We start from the raw sequence: 21,238 nt of genomic DNA, 5'->3' as shown, positions 1-21,238 counted from the left end.
AAAAATATAATAATAAATTATTTTTTTTTAAAGACTCGGAATGGGAAGTTCTTCTGGACCAAAGGAATGGGGAAGGCTTGCCATGCCTCCTCCTACTCTGCTGGAATCTTTATAGAGTAACAAATGTGAGCAGCTTGTGGGTCTGCCTTCACACACGATGCTGCAGACCAGCTGGGGGTTAGGTTTGTCCTGTTGAGATCACAAGGGAAGTCGGTAATCATGGCTGATGATGTGTAGTCCTCCTCTTAAGCCCATGAAGAATGCAATTATCTATCTCCTGCATGTGTGTGTTCAATTAGTGCCGTTGGATGGCCATAGGTACTGTCAACGGAGGGGCTGTGCAGGGTGAGGAAGGGGCTTACAAACCCCAGACACACAAGTGCATGTCAGCTGGCATGAACCTGTTTATGCTCCTGCCTGCACGTCCCTCACCCTAACCTCCAATGTAGACCTTATGTGGTGTGAACGGCAGTGTTTCCCTGGTGTGCTGGGGAAAAATATCACCAGAAGGAATACTTGGCGTATGAAAACAACAGAATTAAGCTAGAGGCCCTTGACTTTTGGTCAGGAGTAATTCCTCATTTGCTCTGACTCAGAGATTCTTAAACGGGAGAGAACGCTCATCGGGAGTCCAGAAAATTAAATCCTTATTAGAGAGGGGAATATTCATTCACGAATTCTTGAGTGGTGCTAATAGTGCTTATAATAGCTGATGCTGTGTGGTGAGAGTCAGGGATGCTGGTAGATCATAAACCCATAATTTGCAGCTTATTATTATTATGGATTAGGTTCGCAGATATTATAGTGTGACCTACTTACATATGTGTGTATGCATATATACATACATATATATATACATATGTATATATATAGTGTGTGTGTGTGTTTGTGTGTGTGTGTGTGTGTGTGTGTGTGTGTGTGTGTGTATGTGTACAGCTGAGCTTGGTGCTTAGGAGTGAGAAGGACAGACTATAACTATGACTGAGATGAGACTCCAGCCCTTGAGAAGTTCAGTGTCTTTTTGGCAGGAAGCTATCAGCATCAGTAACTCCACAAGAAGAGCAAGCTGTGCCTTGAGTGTAGTAGCAGGGCATCAGAGTGGAGGCTGGAGCACAAGATGCTTATTTCTGAATATTTTTAAATGTCGGAGAAAACCAACAATTGTGCTGACCAATTGAGTCCTGGGGTTGACATCAGTTTGGGCAAGGAGGCTGAGCTGGGAAGGATGTACCAGGCTAAGAGAGCAACAGCCCTCTCTTTGGGGACTTAGACAGAGACATACCTGGAGAGTCCTGTCATTGTAAGACCAGCCTCACTCCCAGCTCTTCTCAAGCATGATTTGAGTTTACTTCTGGCTCGGGGTCTTAATGTTTGGGATTTCACCACTGATCAGGGCTCCAGTCATTTAAAGGCCCATCTCAGGAGATAATCAACCACCAGTCCACTCCCATAGCCACTGCCAGAATTCAGGTCTTTGTGAGTTGCTGGAATGAAGGCATCAGCTCCTGTTTCAATAAGTGACAGCATGTCTTCACAAAAGACACTCTCATTATAGAACTACTATACTGATTCTAGGCCTGGGGCTAGGAAATCTAAATTGAATATGAAGCATCTTCTGGAAGCAAGACATTCACAAAACAAGCAAAAACACTAAAACATGGAATTGGGGATATGATAGCAAAAGATTACATGAGTCAATCTGACTGTACCCACTGTGGCCAAAGTTGGAACAAGATGAACAATAGAATAAATAGTATCTTTGTCTGTCTCATATTGCTATAACAAAATGCACATGATTGGGTAATGGTAAAGAGCAGAAATGTATTCTCCAGAGGCTGGAAGTCTGAGATCAAGGGGCCATAGGTTGATGTCTAAGGAGGACTGATCTGTGCTTCCAAGACAACATCATCTCTTCCTCTAGAGCTGAAGAATGCTGGGTCCTCGAGTGGCAGTAGGGCATGGCACCAAACAGTCCATAAGACAGCTTTTTCAAGGACCTTATCCACACCACCAAAGAGCACTAATATGTCTTAACTGTCCTATCTTTAAATACTGTCACATTGATGATAAGTCACACCTGAATTTGCTAGGGACAAAGTCACAGCATAGTGTTGGGGATGTGGCTCGACTGATAGAGCACTTGCCTCACAAATATTTCTGGATTGTTGCTCATAGACTAGGATAAAATACATGAGTATGTCTAATGCAAATAACAAGAGGAAGTAAGGAGATGAATTAATTAATTAATTAATTAATTAATAAGAGAAGTGGCAAATACATACTCCTGGCAGAAAATTCCCAGTGAATGAAAAACAGAAGCAAATGAATGAAGGAAATTGAAAACAATATCACCATGGGAACAAACACAGTAATAACTGCAGGTAAGATCCTTGATGAATGCTAAAATTAGTGGGGGGAAAGCTGAATCAAAATCAGGATATTTGCATATTAAAGGCTTTCCCTCAAGATAATTAGTAACTACTGAGGGGAAATGAGTTCCAGGCCAGCCTGCATTACAGAGACAAGACACTCTCCAAAGTCAGTCTTGTGCTTTATTAAGGTATAATGTGTTTAAAATTACAGATATCTGCTAATGTCTGGACTATTTATGGTAAGCTATATTAAAAAAACTGAACAAAACAAATGTAGGAGCTAATGGTTATCTATGGGGGAGGTGGGGCTGGAAGGCAGATCAGAGAAACAGTTTACTTTTCAGCTTTGAAAAGTGCATGTATAGCCTATACAGAAAAAAATCTTAAATAATATAACTAGCCAGGGTAGTTCTGAGATTCCCAGTGTCCCTTGTCTGTCCTGTATTGACTTCTCCCCGTACCAGTGACTGGGCATCTTTTGACTCCCTGACTGTGCTTAGTAAATGGTTAATAAGTAAAGAAGTGGGCTCTGTGCTGGCTGGCGTGCCACACAGTTCATTTTCCTATCACCTTGATCCTTGTGGGTCCCTCTTCCTGCAAAGGCCAGCTTGGGCCCTCACTCAGCAACAAAAAGGCTTTGATTTCTCACTTGCTTGTTTTATGCAGCCTGTTAATGTTTAAAATGTGTGCCCGAACTCCAGCCTGTCTTGGTCAGCTGGAGGGCTTTCAGCAGGGATACATGGGCTCTAACGTGGCCCCAGGGAAACTCCATTCTTATTTCCCCCTCTAAGAATCAAGCAGGTAATACGGAATCCCTCATAGCCCCAGACCCTGTAGTTATTCATCTATTATGAAAGAGTCAGCTCCTGTGACCCGCTGCCCAGGAGGCCCCTGGTGTTGAAATGAATCCTGAAGAGCCCTGTCATTAAAATGCCCCACCGCTCCGCCAAGCCTTTTTGTCAAGAGGCACAAACATGAGACATCCAAGGAGAAGACAGGGTTGCTCAGGCAGGCAATACTGCACGGCCTCCCAGGGAGATCATGGAGGCAGAGAGCAGACGGATGTATTAATCATTCAAGGGCCTCAGAGCTGATATTGAGACCAAGTTTGCTATTTCCTGTAGGAACATTTTAGTAGCTTGCTTCTAAGACAACAAAAGAAACAAGCCAGCCAGACATTGTGGTGCATATCTATAATCCCGGTGCGCAGGAGGCAAAGACAAGGGGATTAGGAGTGTAAAGCCAGCCTGGGCTACATAGATGCACTCTGTCTCAAACAGGGTAAGGGAGCAAAAGCCAGTGGAAATGAGTTGCATTTGAATTCTCCTTGATTTCTTGATGTCTCTCTCTCTCTCTCTCTCTCTCTCTCTCTCTCTCTCTCTCTTTTACACTAGTAGTTATATCTTCTGGCCATAATTGTTAATATTCTGCATGGCTAGACTAATTTTTCAGAATTAGTTCATATGTGGGACAACCATATTCTGAGTTTTGTGAGTCTAAAAAGTCATCATCATGACTATCCTACTTGGACAGTGGAGCAGAAAAAGCAACCAGAGGCAACTCTCAAGTGAATGGGTATGATGGTGTATCAATAAAGCTTTATTTATAAAAACAAAATAACAAAAACAAGCATGAGGTCAGCCTTTGGCCATCCCTGGCTAGAGCACAGATGCTGGAAGAGATTCGGGTTGTAGAAGACTAGAGGGTAAGATTTTAGAGACCCCACTCCTGATCGGTGTTTGGAACATGGGTTGCTTCTCCTAGGCCATAGAACAAGGAGTGAGCTGGGAGCTTAATTGCTTCTGGAAAAGAACTTTATAGATAAGGAGAGAAAAATGTGGAACAATAGAGAAGGACAAGACAGGAAGTTGAGGGAATGGCTAAGGGGTTTATATGGTGCCAGTCTAACACCAGAGCCTCTGTCTCCAGGAACTGGCTGGAGGCGCCCTTTGAGGAGCCGTGTTGGGACCGGAGGGGATTTGTTCTCTCGTCACCTACTAATGAGATTTTATTTGCATTGACTTAACTAGACAGATTTTTCTCTCCCCAGTTTATTGGGTGAACCTTTTCCCTGCAGTATTATCTGTGGGTGATTATGCCATACTCCCAGCTGATCAAAGTACCCTGCTCTCAAATCCTGCTGGAGTTAGCATATTCTGCCCTGGCCGCTGTCACAGAAGGCTCAATAAACCATTGCATTGTAACTCAGCAAGCCTTATTACTGGACCAGAAACCAACTGACCATTGAGTTTAAAGAATGTCTGCTAAGCATTTAATTTTACAGCCTCCACCAAACACTCCAGGTAAATAGATACAGTAAGCAATAGAAATAGTAATTCTGCACAGCCCTTACTCAGCGAATTCTGGGAGGCACCGATATTCATTTAAGTTCCTTGCAGGAGCAGCTGAGATTGTCCTGAGAGGAATCCCAGGATTGCTAAAGCTCTTCCTTTCGCAGAAGAGGGGACTCCACCCCCTGCAAGCTTTGACTCTAGTGGGTCAGTTCATTTCAAGTCTACACGCCTGTGCTGTCTTCCCTGGTGTTTGTTCTTGCTTTGTTTGCTTAACACCATTCTGTGCTCTGCAGTGGGAGTGGTGGGAAGGGACTCTGGCTCTCCATGCCCATAGCACTCGTCCCTTGATGTTTTTTTAAGTGATAACATAATTGAGCAGAGTTCTGAAAAGGCCACCCAGGCCCTAGCTCCCAATTACCCTCATCATGAAGTCTTGGAAGCAATCTGAATTCCCATTAAAAAAAAGAAAAGTCCGCTTCCACCTTAAATAGCCAATTAAACGCTTTCCCCTCCAGCCAGTTCTGAAACTGCCCTGGGCCCCGCTTCTTGACTGAGAGGCCATTAGCCAGCTACTTCCCTAGGTTGTCTCTAGGTTATTCCTCCTCACAGATGACTAGATCCAAGGTCTCAGAGTCTTAGCAGGATACCTCAAACTTTCACTATGCTCAGGAGCTGACCTTGGGGTGAACAGGTTAGAAACTGATGGGAAAAAGAGCTTTGTCTGAGGTGATGGCTTAGTTGGTAAAGTGAATCTGGCCTCCAGAACCCATAACTAAAAGAAGCTAGAGGCAGCCAGTTCTACCAATCTCATGACTCCAGGGCCAGCTGTCGCTCCCACCTCGGCCGGCAAGGAAGACACAACACGGTCGGATTCTTCTCAACAGCCTTTATTGCAGGAACACCTCGATGCTGCTACGGGAACTCCAGGCACCCAGGGAGGTCTGCTTATATGCACCCCAGCACAGGGAAAGGCTTTGTGTCCTCCTGGGATAGGTTGAACTGCTGTCACCTAATTAGCATGTACCGGCTCGGGAGGGGTTGGCGCCAGACTCCCCTTAGACCTGCGCTGATGTTGTTTATGACAACGGCACACCTGGTGCCCGGCGCCATCTTAGAGTTGGCTTCCTACAGCCAGCTCTCGTGACCCAGGGCCAGCTCTGGCACACTCTCAGCCCCAGGCCAGCTCTACCCTGCTGCCCAGGTGAGGCGCAGGAACTGCTCTCCCAAGTGCTGCAGCAGGTGAGGGGCAGGGCCAGCTCTCCTGGCTGCCATTGGCAAGGGGCAAGAGGAGAGAAACCTTTCTCCCTCGCCCATGTCACTGGCCACACCTCTCACCATCTGCAATACTCAGAATAGTGGGCCCTGCACATCACCTGGGCAGCAGGCTAGAGCTGGTCCTTGTAACAGGGTTTGCTGGTGATCTGGCCACAGCGGCATGGGAGCAGGAGAGCAGACAAGGTGACCAGCTCAAATGCCTCTGAGGCCAGATATTAGGGTGGGACTTTGATATCCACCCCAATATCTTCCCCATTGATGAACTGCTGGAGTGCATGAAGGGGCTGGTCCTACAGATCCAAAACTACAGGATCTCCATGACACAGGGCAACAACAGGATATCCAAGAGGGGTCCCAGTGAGGTTCCAGTATCATAGAGTAGCAGAAACAACGACTCATTGCAGTGAGCATCTGCAAGCAAAGACGTGTGGAGAAGGGGGTTTACTGTGGGACACAGTGACATGCTACAGCTTCTGTGAGATTTAGTCTTTTCTGTCGAGGGACAGTTTGCAAGGGTGGCCGTCAGCTACAGGGGGAAGGGGAGATGAGTGGGACTGGGTGCATGATGTGAAATTCACAAAGGATCAATAAAAGGGGGTTTGGTTTGGTTTGGTTTGAAGCTAGAGTTAGTAGTGCATGCTTGTAATCCTGAGCTGACGAGGCAGAGACAAAGGAGGGTCCCTGGGGCTTGCTCACCAGGCCTACCAAGGCCCAGGCCAGCCAGCGGAAAACCCTGACTCAAAAATGTAAGGTGGTCACAAATGTAAGGTGAGGAACAGCCAAGGCTGTCCTCTGGGCTCTTCACGTACATGCGTGCAGACACACACATACTTATACATATATATACACACACATATACACATACACTTATATATATACACACATACACTTATCCATATATACACACACATACACTTACACATATATACACACACACCATAAAAAAGAAGTTGGGGAAGGATACCCACTGCCAATTTCTCTGAAGTTCCTGGGTTGAGGGAAACCTGCTCCCATTTTCCCAGTGGTAGGCACAGGTTATGGGGTGGGGCCAGGTAGCACTGGAAACTCTTTTACTATGAGAATGACTAAAAATCCAGGGATATATCTACCAATGTCTGACTTCCATCCTGGGACTTGGTTCTTTGCCATCACCTCTCTGTCCCTCTCCTCCTCCTGCCCCTCTGTGAGTATGAACTTAGAGCCCGTTCTCCAAGCTCTCCAGGCCCTATTTGGCAGCCTGTCGCACCCTGCCCCTCCCCTTTGGCTGGGGACCTAGCTGGTACTGGTTGTGGTCTGATGCTCTGCAGGCCCAGTATTCCCATCACCCCCCTCCCTTTCAGTTAATTTTAGCAACTTGAGTTGCCATGGTAATGGTTCAGTGGGTTTTCATGGCACCCTTTGATTCAGTCCTTCACTGGTCTGCCCTTTGGACGGAGCTTTTTCAATCCACATCTAAATTGGGACAGGGGATGGATGTGGAATGGGGACCCACAGAGGTGAGGAGCCTTAAGATGCTCGTCTTGAACAGGAAGGCTGGGGTGAGTGAGGGGATGCCCTAGCCTTACTGTCACCAAGATGGTTGCATGAGGCTAGTAGTGGCCTTGAGAGAACATGGGTGCAGAGGCCATGGCAGGAGTGCTGGAGAGGGCCACCTCCAAGCTTCGAACACCCCTGGATATGGGCTCTTATGAGTTCACTTGGCTCAATTAAAAAATAATAATAATATATTAACACTGGTGACCGCAGGCTTTGAACCCCAGTTTTGCAGAGAGTTTTTAGAAGGGTGGAGTTAGTGGCCCTTAGTCATCCATCTAGTTCCTGGCAAACAGGACAGGATGCTAACCCTGCCTCTAAAACTCCCAGACCCGGACTAAGTACTGGGCACCCTGCTCCTTCTAAGTAGATGCTCCTGTGTTTCCGTTCAGTACCTGACCCTCACAGTCCCCGAGATTAGATGCAGGGAAACTGAACATTGTACTAGGGCAGGTTAAGCTGGGGACTCAGATGAAATGGGATTTGGGGCATTTGGAGACAGGAATTGGAAAGGGATGGGGAAGCAGGGGAGAGAGAAAAGAATGAATTAGCAGGCCTGTGGGAAAACAACTCGGACCCTGCTATGGCCAACCCAGGAAAGCAGTTTGTTCTGGTCTGCTCTAGGACAGCCGTGCAGGCAGACTGCTGTCTCTGAAATAATCCAGGAAGCCAATGAATCCCAGTACCAATGAGCCCCAATCAGCGAGGGCATGATGAGCGACTGACTGCCTCCTCGTTGGGTCTCTGCTTCCAATTAAGAAGCGAATAGGAGAAGGCAGACTTTCTCCCTTGACTGATTGCACAAGACTCCTCATGACAGTGAGAGCCTCAGCCACTCTGTACCAGCAGCCACCACTCAGTACACAGACACACACACACATAGACACACACACACAGGCATGCATGCACGTGCACACACACACACACACACACACATAGACACACACACACAGACAGGCATGCATGCACGTGCACACACACACAGACACACTCACATAGACACACACACACAGACAGGCATGCATGCACGTGCACACACACCGAGAAGCTGTGCCTTGCCCCTATCGGCACTCTCTACCCTTAGCTTGCCGCAGTCTCTGCCAGACCACGTGGACAGTGGCCGACTATTCCCATGTGGGAAGTCTTCATTTCTTTCACTCTGGTTGAATTCAGTTCTCTGAAGGAAGGTGCTTCCTCCATAGTGCAACACCAGAAGGTCAGAACGTGGCACTTGGTGATCCTTCTTTCCCCACTAAGCACCCGGCCAGGCACCTGTTAGATCTCTCAGATCCCGGGACCTTCCTCAAGCTTAGGCCGGTACCAGCTTCCTGCTGTTTCTCTATGAAACTACTTTCCTAACCTGGGCTCCACTTTCAGCTCCATCATTTCTGGGCCACGTGACCTGAGACGAGCTTCTTGCCTGTGAATCTAAGTGAGGAGTCACTGAGGAACACACCCTATCAGAGGCGCCCAGCTATGGCCACTATTAAGGGCCCTCTGCCATTCTCCCCCAGGAAGGTGTTACTGAGGCTTAGATGTTATCCAGGGAGGAGCAAGCAGAGTACACTCTGTCTGGTTACATTCCAGTAGAAAATAGGGACAATTGGTAGTGTATAACAATGAGTAGAGACAATGGTGCCTGGGAATTTACCTACCTGCCCATCCCAGGGAGCAACTGGGAGGCTGAAAGTGGCTACTGCGCAGACACTTATGTGTTTGAAAACACCACAGGGAACCCAGCAGCTCTGTAGCAGCAGGAGGCAGAAAGAGGCAACCCTGAAGCTCAGAGTGACAACAGGGACAATACCTGTGCAGCCTGGAGGCCAAGTGAGGACTCCTGCTTTGTGCTGAGCATATGGGAAGCCACTGAGGGCTTTGAACAGAGCAAGTAAATTTGTGTCTTAAAGAAACACCGTGTAACCATTTGCAAAGGATACTTGAGCACTGGAGTTGGCAAGATGTGGGTGACATTGGCTGGGGGGAGGGGACTCTGAGACAGGGGCTCCAGCACTGAGACAGCAGGACCCATGTTACAGACCTGATTGGCCTTGGGTTCCCTGTCAGAACCCTGCTGTCCCTGGGACAAGAAGAAAATACACAGCCCTGCCCTCCAGGGGGCTGGGGACCCTGGGTCAACATACTCATATCAGGAATCTCAAGAAGCAGTAAATTTGCTCATGGCTAATAAAACTCCCCCCTGGGAGCCCAGGGTGCAATGCTTCCGTCACTAGCCCATTCCCTGAATTATTCAGATAGTTTTCTGCACTCAGAGCTGCCAGTGTGCGCACTCAGCATTTCCCTAGGTAATAAGGTTTTGCAGACAGAAGTGGCTCTGATGAACTGATTACAGAGGGAGCTTCGAGCAGCTCTCGAATGTGGTGAATGCACAGGAGCAGCCTTGGACTCCCTGAGAATTTAAACAGGATCAGCTCCTGCTGCTCGGTCTTGTCAAGTGTGGGAGGCGCTGGGTGGCATCACTCATTCCTCCAAGGATCAGGTGCACAGCTGTGGGTTCCCAGTACTTGGCGGGTGTTCCTATCCGTAACAGTGACACTACACTTCAACTGCTGGGGCCAGGGAGCTGGGACTTGCTGCTTCTGCAGGAAGAGAACAGGGCTGAGACAATCCATATCAGCTTACGACCTTCTAGCTGGCAGCTGATGTCACAGAACTTTCTCCAGCGTATGTTCAAAGGCCAAGGATGCTCCCACCTGGGTAATTGAAAGACACTCTGGAATGATGGGAAAGTAGCTCTTGAAAGATGACATGTGCTCTGTCTATAGCCACAGTAGTGGGGCTCATGAAATCTCCTCAGCCTGTGGCATCATCACAGGGAACATTCACCAAGTAAAGGCTCTGAAAGTCCTGAAATGATAGCTATTAGTCAGGGCGGGTGTGGCAAGTGCTTTCTTTGTGGGCCATCGTTCCTAATTTTCATACTCAAAAGGTAGAGTTGAGTAGCTGACTAACATGGGTAGTATATTGTATTAGTCAGGGTTCTCTAGAGTCACAGAACTTATGGATAGTCTCTAGATAGTAAAGGAATTTATTGATGACTTACAGTTGGCAGCCCAATTCCCAACAATGGTTCAGTCGCAGCTGTGAATGGAAGTCCAAGGATCTAGCAGTTACTCAGTCTCACGCAGCAAGCAGGCGAAGGAGCAAGAGCAAGAGCTAGACTCCCTTCTTCCAATGTCCTTATATTGTCTCCAGCAGAAGGTGTAGCCCAGATTAAAGGTCTGTTCCTTAAACTCGGAGATTGAATCTTCTGGAATCCATAGCCACTATGGCTCAAGATCTCCAAACCAAGATCCAGATAAGGATCTCCAAGCCTCCAGATAAGGGTCACTGGTGAGCCTTCCAATTCTGGATTGTAGTTCATTCCAAATATAGTCAAGTTGACAACCAGGAATAGCCACTACATATATCAAGCATACAATATTTACTCTCTCATTCTTGACAAAGTTTGCCAACCAGATCTGCACCACTGTAAAATATACTTTCATCTGTGGAGCTCTGGTCGGTTGGCAGGAGGGAGGGAGGAAGCATTTTGTCTGCGGGTAGCGTTAATCTCTTGCTTTATCCTTAATAATTAACATGGCTTTTTATGATGAGAATAGAGTTCAGTTTAAGCTGTAGGCATTAAGGTAACTATACCTACCTCTGACAAACAGAATCAGGTGGCCAGGCCTATGTGGCAAGTCGGTTTGCAACACAAGGGCCAAGGTAATTTGATAGGAAAGGACAGGCCTTCGGCAATGGTGCTGGGGGAAGCTGGCTGTCAGCGTGGATTGAGAAAAAGCACCTTGGCCTTTATCTTGTTCCATAAACAGGAATTAACTAGCAGTGCATCATCAATGTAAATGGGGACACTAAAGCTATATCTTTCCTTCTGGGTAAAAATTTAAGTGAGGGTTCCTTGGATAGTACAGAGCAAGCACAAGCCATTAAGAAGGAATTGCTGCAGAGGGCTTCATTAAATTCAGAAAGAAGAAAGACACATTTCTCTCGAAAAAGACATTGTAAAGGAAATGGAAAATGAAGCCACAGCTTGGAGGAGACTTTGTAAATCACAATGGGATAAACGCCTGTGTCCCAGAACATCCGACGTACTCTTAATAGTAATAAGCCAGCCGTCCAGTTTTACTACATTTGATTTTACTTGGTTTCTTGTACACGTGTGTGTTTGCATGTTTACACCACCTCCTGGTTGTGAAGGTCAGAGGAGACTTATGGGAGCTGAGTCTCTCATTATTGTACCCTGTGGATCCCAGGAGTCAAACTCTGGTTTCCAGGCCTTTACCAGCTGAGCCATATCACAAAAGAATAGCATGATCTTGATTGTAGGGATAGTTGCGTTCACTTTGCCAAACTCATCTATATGCCTTACATTTTAAAGAGAAATATTTATTGTGCATAAATTACACCTCAATAAACTTGATTTGTTAAAGTATTCAGTCTGAAGAAATAAAAGGCTTGGGAGAGTTGGTTCCCTGCCACATACGCGCATACACACACACACACACACACACACCACACACACACACACACACACACACACACGCACACACACACACACAGACATACACACACAAAGTAGGGATGCTGAGGAGTCCGTTTGAGACATACCAAATATTACAGAAACAGGAATTCAGTACTCAGGAAGTCAGGCCTTGGGGCTTAGGAGCCATCTTTAAACAAGGTGCACTTGGTTTGAGGTGTCCCTGGAAGGTGGGCAATGAGGTACGAGCCCCAAGGCCCTTCATTTCTGTGAGGATATGAAGGGCCCCACAGAGAAACTTCGGCATCTCCATCTCCTCATCTTCCAGACCTGTGTGGTGCATTCTCTGATTTAGCCCAGTTTACACTATTCTAATATCTGAAAATTTTGGTTGCTTTATGAAAAAAAAAAGTTGTTCTGTTCAAAGTTTTAGAGAGTCAAGGGCCTGTGTTTATTGAGGACTTACTAAGGGGGTGTAAGATGCCACACATTGTGAGCCAAGATGGGAGGAAGGGAGGAAGGGAGCTTGCATCCCTGAATCCCTGTGTCAGAAAGAATGTGGTTATGGGTGTGCATGTGCCTGCAGAAGCCACACGGTTATCTTAGTTGTCATTTCTTGGGTGCTATCTAACCTTCCCCTTTGACGCAGGGCCTCTCAGGCCTCGGGCCAGCCAAGTAGGCATGAGCCCCAAGAAGTGAGCCCCAAGAGTCCATCTGTCTCTGCTTCCCCAGGGCTGGGATTACAAATGTGTGTCATAATTTTCAGCTTTTTTTTTTTTTTTTTTTTGATGTGGGTTCTAGGGATTGAACTCAGGTCCTCATGCATTTGAGGCAAGCAGCGGTTACATCATTGAGTAGGCTCCCTAGCCATCTCCCCTTCTTAGAAAGCCCCCCCCTAATTGTATCATGAGTTTTCCACCCTGGTGACCTTATCAAACCCCAGTCACTTCCTCTAGACCCTACTTCTAGACACATTGTTGGAGTAACTTTGTACCCTCTTAATACTGCAAAACAGGAGTGAAATTCCAACTCAGGAGAACTTGGAGTGATACGCTATGAAGCAATATATAAACCACAGCTGTTTCCTTGAGAACTTTGGTTTTTCATTTAGTAGTCAGTACATCTTCCAAATACTTCAGGGCAGTGTATGCTATGTAAATTTTAAAATAGGAGTAACATTGTTCAGAAACAGCATAATTTATTAAATCAAGCTGTGACGACGGGCATTTACATTTTGTCTGCTATATTTACTATTACAAACAATGCTTTCATGAATGCTGGTACTAAAATGTAATTTCTGGGCTGGGGCCATAGCACAGTGGTAAAGTGCTTGTTTAGCATGCACAATGCTCTGGGTTTGAACCTCAGCCACGACAAGGAGAAAATATTGCTCATTTTTACTGTGATACTGGGTCAAAAATAATTATCTTTTTAATATACATTTCTTCTCTCTGTATCTGTGATGGATTGGTTCCGCGATACCAAAACGCACAGCTTTTGGAGTTTCTTGCATAAAATGTTATATTTGCGTAGAACTCCCATCATTCTCCTGTGTACGTTAAGTCACCTTTAGGTTATTTATACCCAGAACAGTGTGAGTGCTCTGTAACCGTTGTTTAGGGACCCCAAAATGTCTGCTCGTAGTCAGTAAGGATGAATATATCAAAGCCACCATTTCTGAAATCCAGGGGTTTTCAGATGTGAAACCCATCTGGACATACAGAGGGCTGTCGTATGTCATTAATCTCTCCTGCTACCTCATGTTTGTACCCACTTATTCTCCCACAACCCACACCTGAATAAACCCCAGGCATGAATATACGTGTTTTTCCAAGACCCACCCAGCGGAATGTAAGCCCAAACGCAGCCTTTGGCCGAGCCAATGGACAAAATGCCAGTATCCTGCAGGAAATCTGATTTTCATCTGTCAGAGTGAAATGGATGGATGGGAAGGAACACCAAGTCAGGGCTCTCAGCTGCTGTGGTCCCTGCAGCAGCCTGGATGGCATGCCTGACTTAGTCGAAGGTGTTTCTTCTCCAGGACACTAGCTAGAAAGCTGTCATTGTTAAGTGTTCAGATTTCCGTCCTGGGGGCAGAGCACCCAGGTATGGTGCAAAGCACAGCTTGCCCCTGCAGCAGCCACTGTGGGACCCTGACTGCTGTGAGTCCAGAGATGGCCAGTAGCAGCAGGAGAATTAATGCGGAGCAAAAGCAGATAGGGGTGGAATCTAAGATGTTTGACGGTAGAGCGGGGAGGGCATTCGCTTGAGGGACAGCCAGGATAAATGGAAACTTCATTATCCGTGGATCACACACTTGGAACGCAGGTCGCAGGCGACTCTGATGTTAGTAATTTGGCCAGCAGGCTCATTAAGCTCTTAAGAAAAGTGGGCCTAGTTAATGAATTAATGCAAGATGACATTTTACACACAGAGCAAAAAGACGAGCGCAGGCAGCTCTGAGTTATGTGGCATCATAACTCCCTGAGTGGGTCTGATTGCTGCTTCGAGACTGCCAAAGTGGCAGTGCTGGGGAGAGCCAGCTTTCAGCCACGACAGTGAGATCCTCCAGATACCAAAGCCATTGCTCTCCCCTCCTTAAAGAGCTCCCTCTTGTATTAGTAATGCTGCCAATGGTCACACAGATGTCAGAGTTTTGCAATCTCTGGACACATTTACTTTCCCTGTGGAAATCTACCCCTCGCCAGCCCAGCCCCCAACAGGGGTCCCTGATCACTTGTCAGAGATGGATGTTGAGGACATCAAAAATGCAGGAGCAAGTGCTGGAGACGGACAGCAGTGATGTTTGCCCAACAAGCTGAATTTGCTTAGTGCTACTGAACTGTGTACTTAAAATGCTGTTTGTGGTGTGTACATTTCATCGTGGCCATTTTAAAGCAATATTTCTTTTTAAAGAGCTAGCATTGCTGAGTGCAAACCCTTGTCGGCGGGTACTATGCTCAACAGTCACGCGCGTATTGCATCTCCCTGATGACCTGGGGCGGGATGCTCTTAACTTTCTCCGCCCTTTCTCAGCGTAACTAGTAACAAACTGCAACCAACACCCCTGAAAAACCAACAAGTGCCCACCCCAACTCTCGGGGACCTAGCATTTCTGTAACCCTCTGAAAAGTTCCCAGAATTCCAAACATCACACAGTTGCAGAAACTCTCTGCAGCTGGCAAAGCCACGCCTCTGCTAGAGCATGAGGTAAATCATAGTCAGCAGCTGTGGACAGTCGGAAGCAGCCCCACACCTGCGTCTAAAATGAAAGCACATTCTTATAATTTAAAGAAATATTTTTAAAAGAAACCAAGTTCTCAAAGTGATCACAACAGGCTTATTTCTCTGTGTGTGTGTTTCTGAAATTCACACTCATAGCATGTATCAGTATTTACATTTGGGGCTGGGTGAGAGTTCACTGTGTGGATGATATACCACACACTGACGATCCATTCAGTAGATGGCCGACCTTTATGGCGGCTGTGAATAGCCTACTATGCTAATTTGTAAGTCAGTCCTGGGGTTGGTTTTCAAAACCTTAGGAGAACCCACTTGTAACATTCCCTCTTCTTCTCTTTCCTCCTGGTTTTCTCAGAACCAGGCAGCGGGCAGGTGTTTGTGACCTCGGAGAACCAGCTTGTGTACTACCCCAGCATCACGTACGCCATCATCGGCAGCTCTGTCATCTTCGTGCTGGTGGTGGCCCTGCTCGCACTGGTCCTGCATCATCAGCGAAAGCGAAACAACCTCATGACCCTCCCTGTGCACCGGCTGCAGCATCCTGTGCTGCTCTCTCGCCTGGTGGTCCTGGACCACCCTCACCACTGCAACGTCACCTACAATGTCAATAATGGTGTTCAGTATGTGGCTACCCAGGCTGAACAAAATGCCTCGGAAGTAGGCTCTCCACCCTCCTATTCAGAGGCCCTGCTGGACCAAAGGTGAGAGACTGTGGAGGAGGGCATGTAACATGGGAGAGACAGGTGTGCACACTCTGGGCTACCGAAGTCTCACTAAGAATTTGGGCTCTGTAGCTGTAGGCAATAACAGTGATTGACATTTACCAGTTCCTTATAGAATGTTCCATATCCTCTCATCTTCTGGATACATCTATGAGGGAAGTAACTAAGGAGCTCCAGTTTTAAGTCACTTATCTAAGGACCTAGAGAAAGGGTCCCTGCTCCTCCTTGGTTAAGCCACGGTGTTACAGCTAGTGACCCTCTCCGGGCCTTGTGTGCTACTACAGAAAAGTCTCATGCGAGGTTTGGTTAATTTGTTGACTGAGAATAAGTAAGTCTTTTACCTTACTTGGCTTCACTTTATAAGGTAAAGGGGATGACATAGAAAACCCCCAAACTTTTATTAAGCATCAGTGCTCATTATTTATGAACCCCAAATATGGAAGTCCAAGAGCAGCACTCTGTAGTTAGAGTGGGGGGGGCTTAAATCATGCCTGTTCAGGTGTGTATTTGAAGTGGAGAGAGGGAGAGAGGGAGAGGTTAGAACTTGAGATCAAGGCCTCAAATGTGTTAAGCACATGCTCTACCACTGTTTATATCAGGTAACCCTCTTGGAAGTCCCTGCTTTCAACCAGCTATTGTTACAACATTCCATGTCCTGCCTTCAGGTCCCCTTCTCAGAGCTCCCTCTTCCCCAGAGCCCAGGATGTGTCATATCAAGCATTTTGTAGATGTGCCTCCAGGGTGACTGGGCTTCTCCATGAACCCTTCCCAGTGGCAGCTCCTGTATGACTTCATCTTTCCTCATCAAAAGTAAACAGTACCTCAAGGACTGGGAGGGAGGCGGTGCTGCTTTAGGATCTCTGCAGATGAGAATGCGGGACCTCACTCACCTAATGAGCATCCTTTGCATTTGGACCAACCAGAGTAGAGTAAGGATAAAACTGATGAACCTGGAGGCAGCGTGGCAGGGTTCCAGTTCCCCACATTGCTGCTTACTAATCTGTGATGGTGGGCCTCTGATTCCTCCTCAGGACAATGGACATGGAAGCAATGCCTACTTCAAGGGCCATTGTGGGCAATACAGGTGACAGAGGAGAGGTACACAGAGGCACATGGACTCACAGTAGTGGGCGAAGAGAGTGGAAAACAGAAGGTCTTTTCTGTTACATAATGTTGTTGCAAGCAAGGTACAGAGAAGGGAATAGGGCATTGAGAGAGTGACTTTATCCAAGGCCTTAGGAAGAGTGAGATTTAGTAAGAAACCAGAATCTTCTTCCTATCAGAGACTCAGTCACAATTCCAACCTTGACTCTTGGTCATAAGTCATTTAGCCCAGAACATGCAAGGTGATCTGAGGGTGTTGTATAGCAACCTCAGTCCTGCCCACCTAGAGGACAGACACAGTACCGGCACTGCCATTGAACAGGCACAGCCAGAGAACACTGGCCTTGCTGTTCAGTCATGTTTCAGGCCACTGGTCTCAGAACTGCCGTTGTTCTTGGCAGTAGAACTGTATTCGTCTCATAGGCATCTGCCCAGAAATGGACAGCTGTTCATGCTGGGTCTACATCACCTGCCTCGGCTTGACTCTAACGTGTTCTCTCTGCTGCCCTCCTGCCTTCTCCATTACAGACCTGCATGGTACGACCTTCCTCCACCACCCTATTCATCTGACACCGAGTCTCTGAACCAAGCTGACCTGCCTCCTTACCGCTCCCGGTCAGGAAGTGCCTACAGTGCCAGCTCCCAGGCAGCCAGCAGCCTCCTGAGTGTGGAAGCCAGCAGCCACAACCCAGAGCAGCCTGGCTCTCCAGAGGGCTCTGCTGAGCCCAGAGACTCTGTGCCCAGTCAGGGCACCGAAGAAGTATAAAATCCAGCGATTCCAAAGTCCATATGGGTAGATCCTCTCCAACTTGTTGAATTCTATCAGACTGTGCTCATGGGACACTCTTTGAGCTCCTTTTGAGGATGTCTCCAGTTGAAATTTTGGGGTGCTCACTATACCTTCTCCTCCAGATTTCAGGGATGTTCTTTGGAATGACCTGGCACTCCTCCAGCCACTTAGTTAACAGGATGCATTGCCGTCTTTCTCTGCACAGTCACTGTTCCTTCAGGGCCTGTGATTAACAGACTCCTACTTCAGATGACTGTGCGATTGTTGGTCCATTCCAGTAGTCTTATGACTGGACAGGCGGCCGGGTGAAGCCATGTATGTAAATAGTCTTTGGCAGGGTTCTAGGGCCATGTCACACATTCAGGAGGTCAGAAGACATCAGACCAGAGTCTCTACTGAGCTGCCAACTTATAGATACATTTGGAGACTTAGTTTGGAGGATTCTTACAAAAAGGCCATTACTGGATGGCCACTCAAAAAAGTGTCCAGGAGAACATCAAATCCCGTTTTGTACTCTCCTATGCATCGATCTTACTCCAGCAGAGGCCAAAGAAAATCTCTGGCATGAGCAACAGCTTTCAACTCTCCAAACTCTAGTTTGGTTTTATGAAAGACTCAGAAACCTCCACCCTGGCCTTACAGACTTGCCCAAGAGTCCTCATTCTGAGATCTTTCTAGAAGGGCAGAGCCTCAGCAACGTCCTTGAATAAGTAGGAAGCCCCTGGCATGAGTTCCTAGCTGCTAATGTGTAGGTTACCAGAGTCTGCTCCTGCCTTGGCCCCATCATCCTTTTCCTGCCTTCTGGATTGTCCCCTTCCAAGATGACCTGCCATAGCTAAGGATAAGGACCCAAATTAAGCCGGTCAAAATTCTGATCTAACCGTTTGCCCCAGGAAAACAGACCCAGTCTGGCATGTTCATCCATGCAACTTCCTTGATAGGCTCCTAAGTTCTATGAACACTTGGGAGCCTATTGTCCATGTGCATTTGGACATAAGGACACGTTTTTCTCTAACTTACATGAGAACCACATTCAATACCATCCATGAGAATTCTCAGGTCCCTGTACTACACACACAACCCCCAGGACAGTGCACCAAGTCAGGGTTAGGGTTAGAGTGAGGGTCAGGCCTGGCCAGACATCTGGCAGTTTCTCCTGAGAGAAGTGGGCAACAGATAAATCTTGGAGTCAAGATTTCCCATTGGATTTTGTTTTTTTAAAGTCTCTTAGAAATGCATTTGAAACAGTGTGTTTGTCTTTTCCCTTCTAGTTAAGGGACTATTTATATGTGTATAGGAAAGCTATCTCTTTGCTTTTCTTATTTCTCTTTCAGTGAGGTCCAAAGAAAGATGCAAAAAGAAATGCTGCCTTTCCCATCCCATCCCATAATGTCACCTCAGACTCACATACACGCTGAGCATCTACACTGGGTCATCGTGGAGTCATTATTTATTGAGTTACTGAGACACGCAGAGACAAGTCCACCATCCACTGTTTGTTTGGATTACCTTTCCTCCTCCTTGATGCCCAGCCAGTCCTAGTGCATGCCACCACCACGCACCCCCACCAACCAGGCAATAATGGGTAAACCATACTAACTAGGGACAAAACTGGAACCAGATGGTGCCACCTCAGGCAGCTGCCACCCATTCAAAGCATTTTTCCACTGCTAACAAAAGTTTCAATAACCTGTTCGATGCTAATTAAAAGGGAGCCTGCAGGGAGCAGGGATGAAGTGGCCTTCAGTGATGTTGTACTGACTTCCTTTTTAACCAAATCCAAAGTAGACTGCAGGAAAGGTAACTAGCCACTTGGGGTTTTGTTTGGTTTTGGTTTTGTGTAAATAAGCCTAGCTGTTTGCTTTTTTCATTGTTAAAATAGAAATTGAGTTGGTGTGTGTGTGTGTGTGTGTGTGTGTGTGTGTGTGTGTGTGTAACCCAATGAAGAAAGAACCTGGGTGGCAGACAGAGCTTTTCTGGCTGCACATCTCATCCCAGTGAGTCAGAGTCGCTCTTCCCTTCCTTTGATGGGTCCCCGCTTCTTTTTGGTGCTCTGAAAGTTGTCTGGAGGAAAGGATTCTAATTTTAATTAATTGTGCAGTGAGCTAATCTCAGGAGCTTTTCTGCTTCAAGGCATTTTAGGGAAAACAAATGGTTTTAGTAGATAAGGAGAGCCTATTAATGTTGGGGTTTTGTTTTGTTTCCAAACAAACACAGGAACATTTTTTTACTATAGATTTGGTTTTTAATGGATTTTTTTAAAATAATAATCATAAGATAGCAAAGCTCGGGGACATGGGGTTTTTTCCCCCTGATTTTTTCAAGATACCAAGTAAGTGGCTAACAATATTTTTTTTAATTCGTTCCAGTCAGGATTTTTTAAATACTATATTGCCTAATTTACACCAGCCAAAAAACTGCCTCTTCTCCATTGTCTCTCCTCCTGTAAGATCAACACTTCATTTTTAACACTACACTAGATTCACTGTGGTTGGAACTCACTGCCTAACTTAACTCCCTCTACCTTGTAATTGATGATTGTTTTTGAAATGCAACTAAGATATTAATAAATAGCGTGTGATATTCAAAGTTATATAAACTGGAAGGTTGTATGTGGTTGCTTCTTGTTTTTTTGTTTGTTTTGTTTTTTGAATTGGCCCATTTTTTAAAAAAAATTTTATACTCTCAAATAAACTTTCAGTTTCATTCTTTCTGTCGTGTGAATGGTTCTTAACCCACCTTTCTGCCCCCTAACAATATAAAAAGTGGACGGTCACTTGTGGTTTAGCTTCCCCAATAAATGTGTACCATAATAAAATGAGGAAAAAGAAGGATATATTGGTGAAAGTTCAAAATGTGGTGGGTGTTTGGGGTTCTGCAGGTGTGATTGGACTAGTGGGGAGAAACTCTGCACGCTAGTTACGGTGATGGCCCTGGGAAGGGGGTGAGTTCATTACAGCATACGCTATTCCAAGGAAAGACAAGTGATGGCCCTGGGAAGGGGGTGAGTTCATTACAGCATACGCTATTCCAAGGATGACAAGTGATGGCCCTGGGAAGGGAGTGAGTTCATTACAGCATACGTTATTCCAAGGAATGACAAGTGGCCGTGGTAACTTACAGCTTCCTGCCACAGAGTCAAAGATTGAACCTTAAGCTGGTGCGATTGTACTTTGTTCCAAACCACCAGGAGCTGACATGAATCCCACCAAGAGAGTATCTTCATGTGCCTTTTAAGGTAATGTTAGGGCCTCGTGGTGACCAATGCAGCAGAAACAATGTGCAGGATGTCTAGATGTCCAGTAGGACCCCACCACCCACAGCCACAACAAATGGTTCCATCCTTGGCCAAAATGGAAATCCCGTGAAAATTTGAATGCAACCCTTCAGACCAAGGTTTGAGT

General features: G+C 46.4%; 1 protein-coding gene across 4 annotated transcripts in view; it reads left to right on the top strand.

The window, feature by feature from the left end:
* Ldlrad3 (low density lipoprotein receptor class A domain containing 3) overlaps positions 1 to 20,547 on the top strand; it is a 236,260-nt gene extending 215,713 nt beyond the window's left edge. For 2 of the 4 annotated variants that reach the window (NM_001290784.1, NM_178886.3), the window contains exons 5-6: positions 15,574 to 15,919; positions 17,573 to 20,547. In NM_001290784.1, the coding sequence (NP_001277713.1) occupies positions 15,574 to 15,919; positions 17,573 to 17,810 (584 nt within the window). In that variant the 3' untranslated portion in view covers positions 17,811 to 20,547. The remainder of the gene's footprint in view (positions 1 to 15,573; positions 15,920 to 17,572) is intronic. The other 2 variants (XM_006499481.4, XM_006499482.1) reach the window with 1 other exon arrangement.
* Positions 20,548 to 21,238: the final 691 nt, after the last annotated feature.

This window comes from Mus musculus, chromosome 2, assembly GCF_000001635.26.
Source record: "Mus musculus strain C57BL/6J chromosome 2, GRCm38.p6 C57BL/6J".
Lineage (NCBI taxonomy): Eukaryota > Metazoa > Chordata > Mammalia > Rodentia > Muridae > Mus > Mus musculus.
The sequence above is the reverse complement of the archived record's forward strand: the minus strand, read 5'-3'. Positions and strand labels throughout refer to the sequence as shown.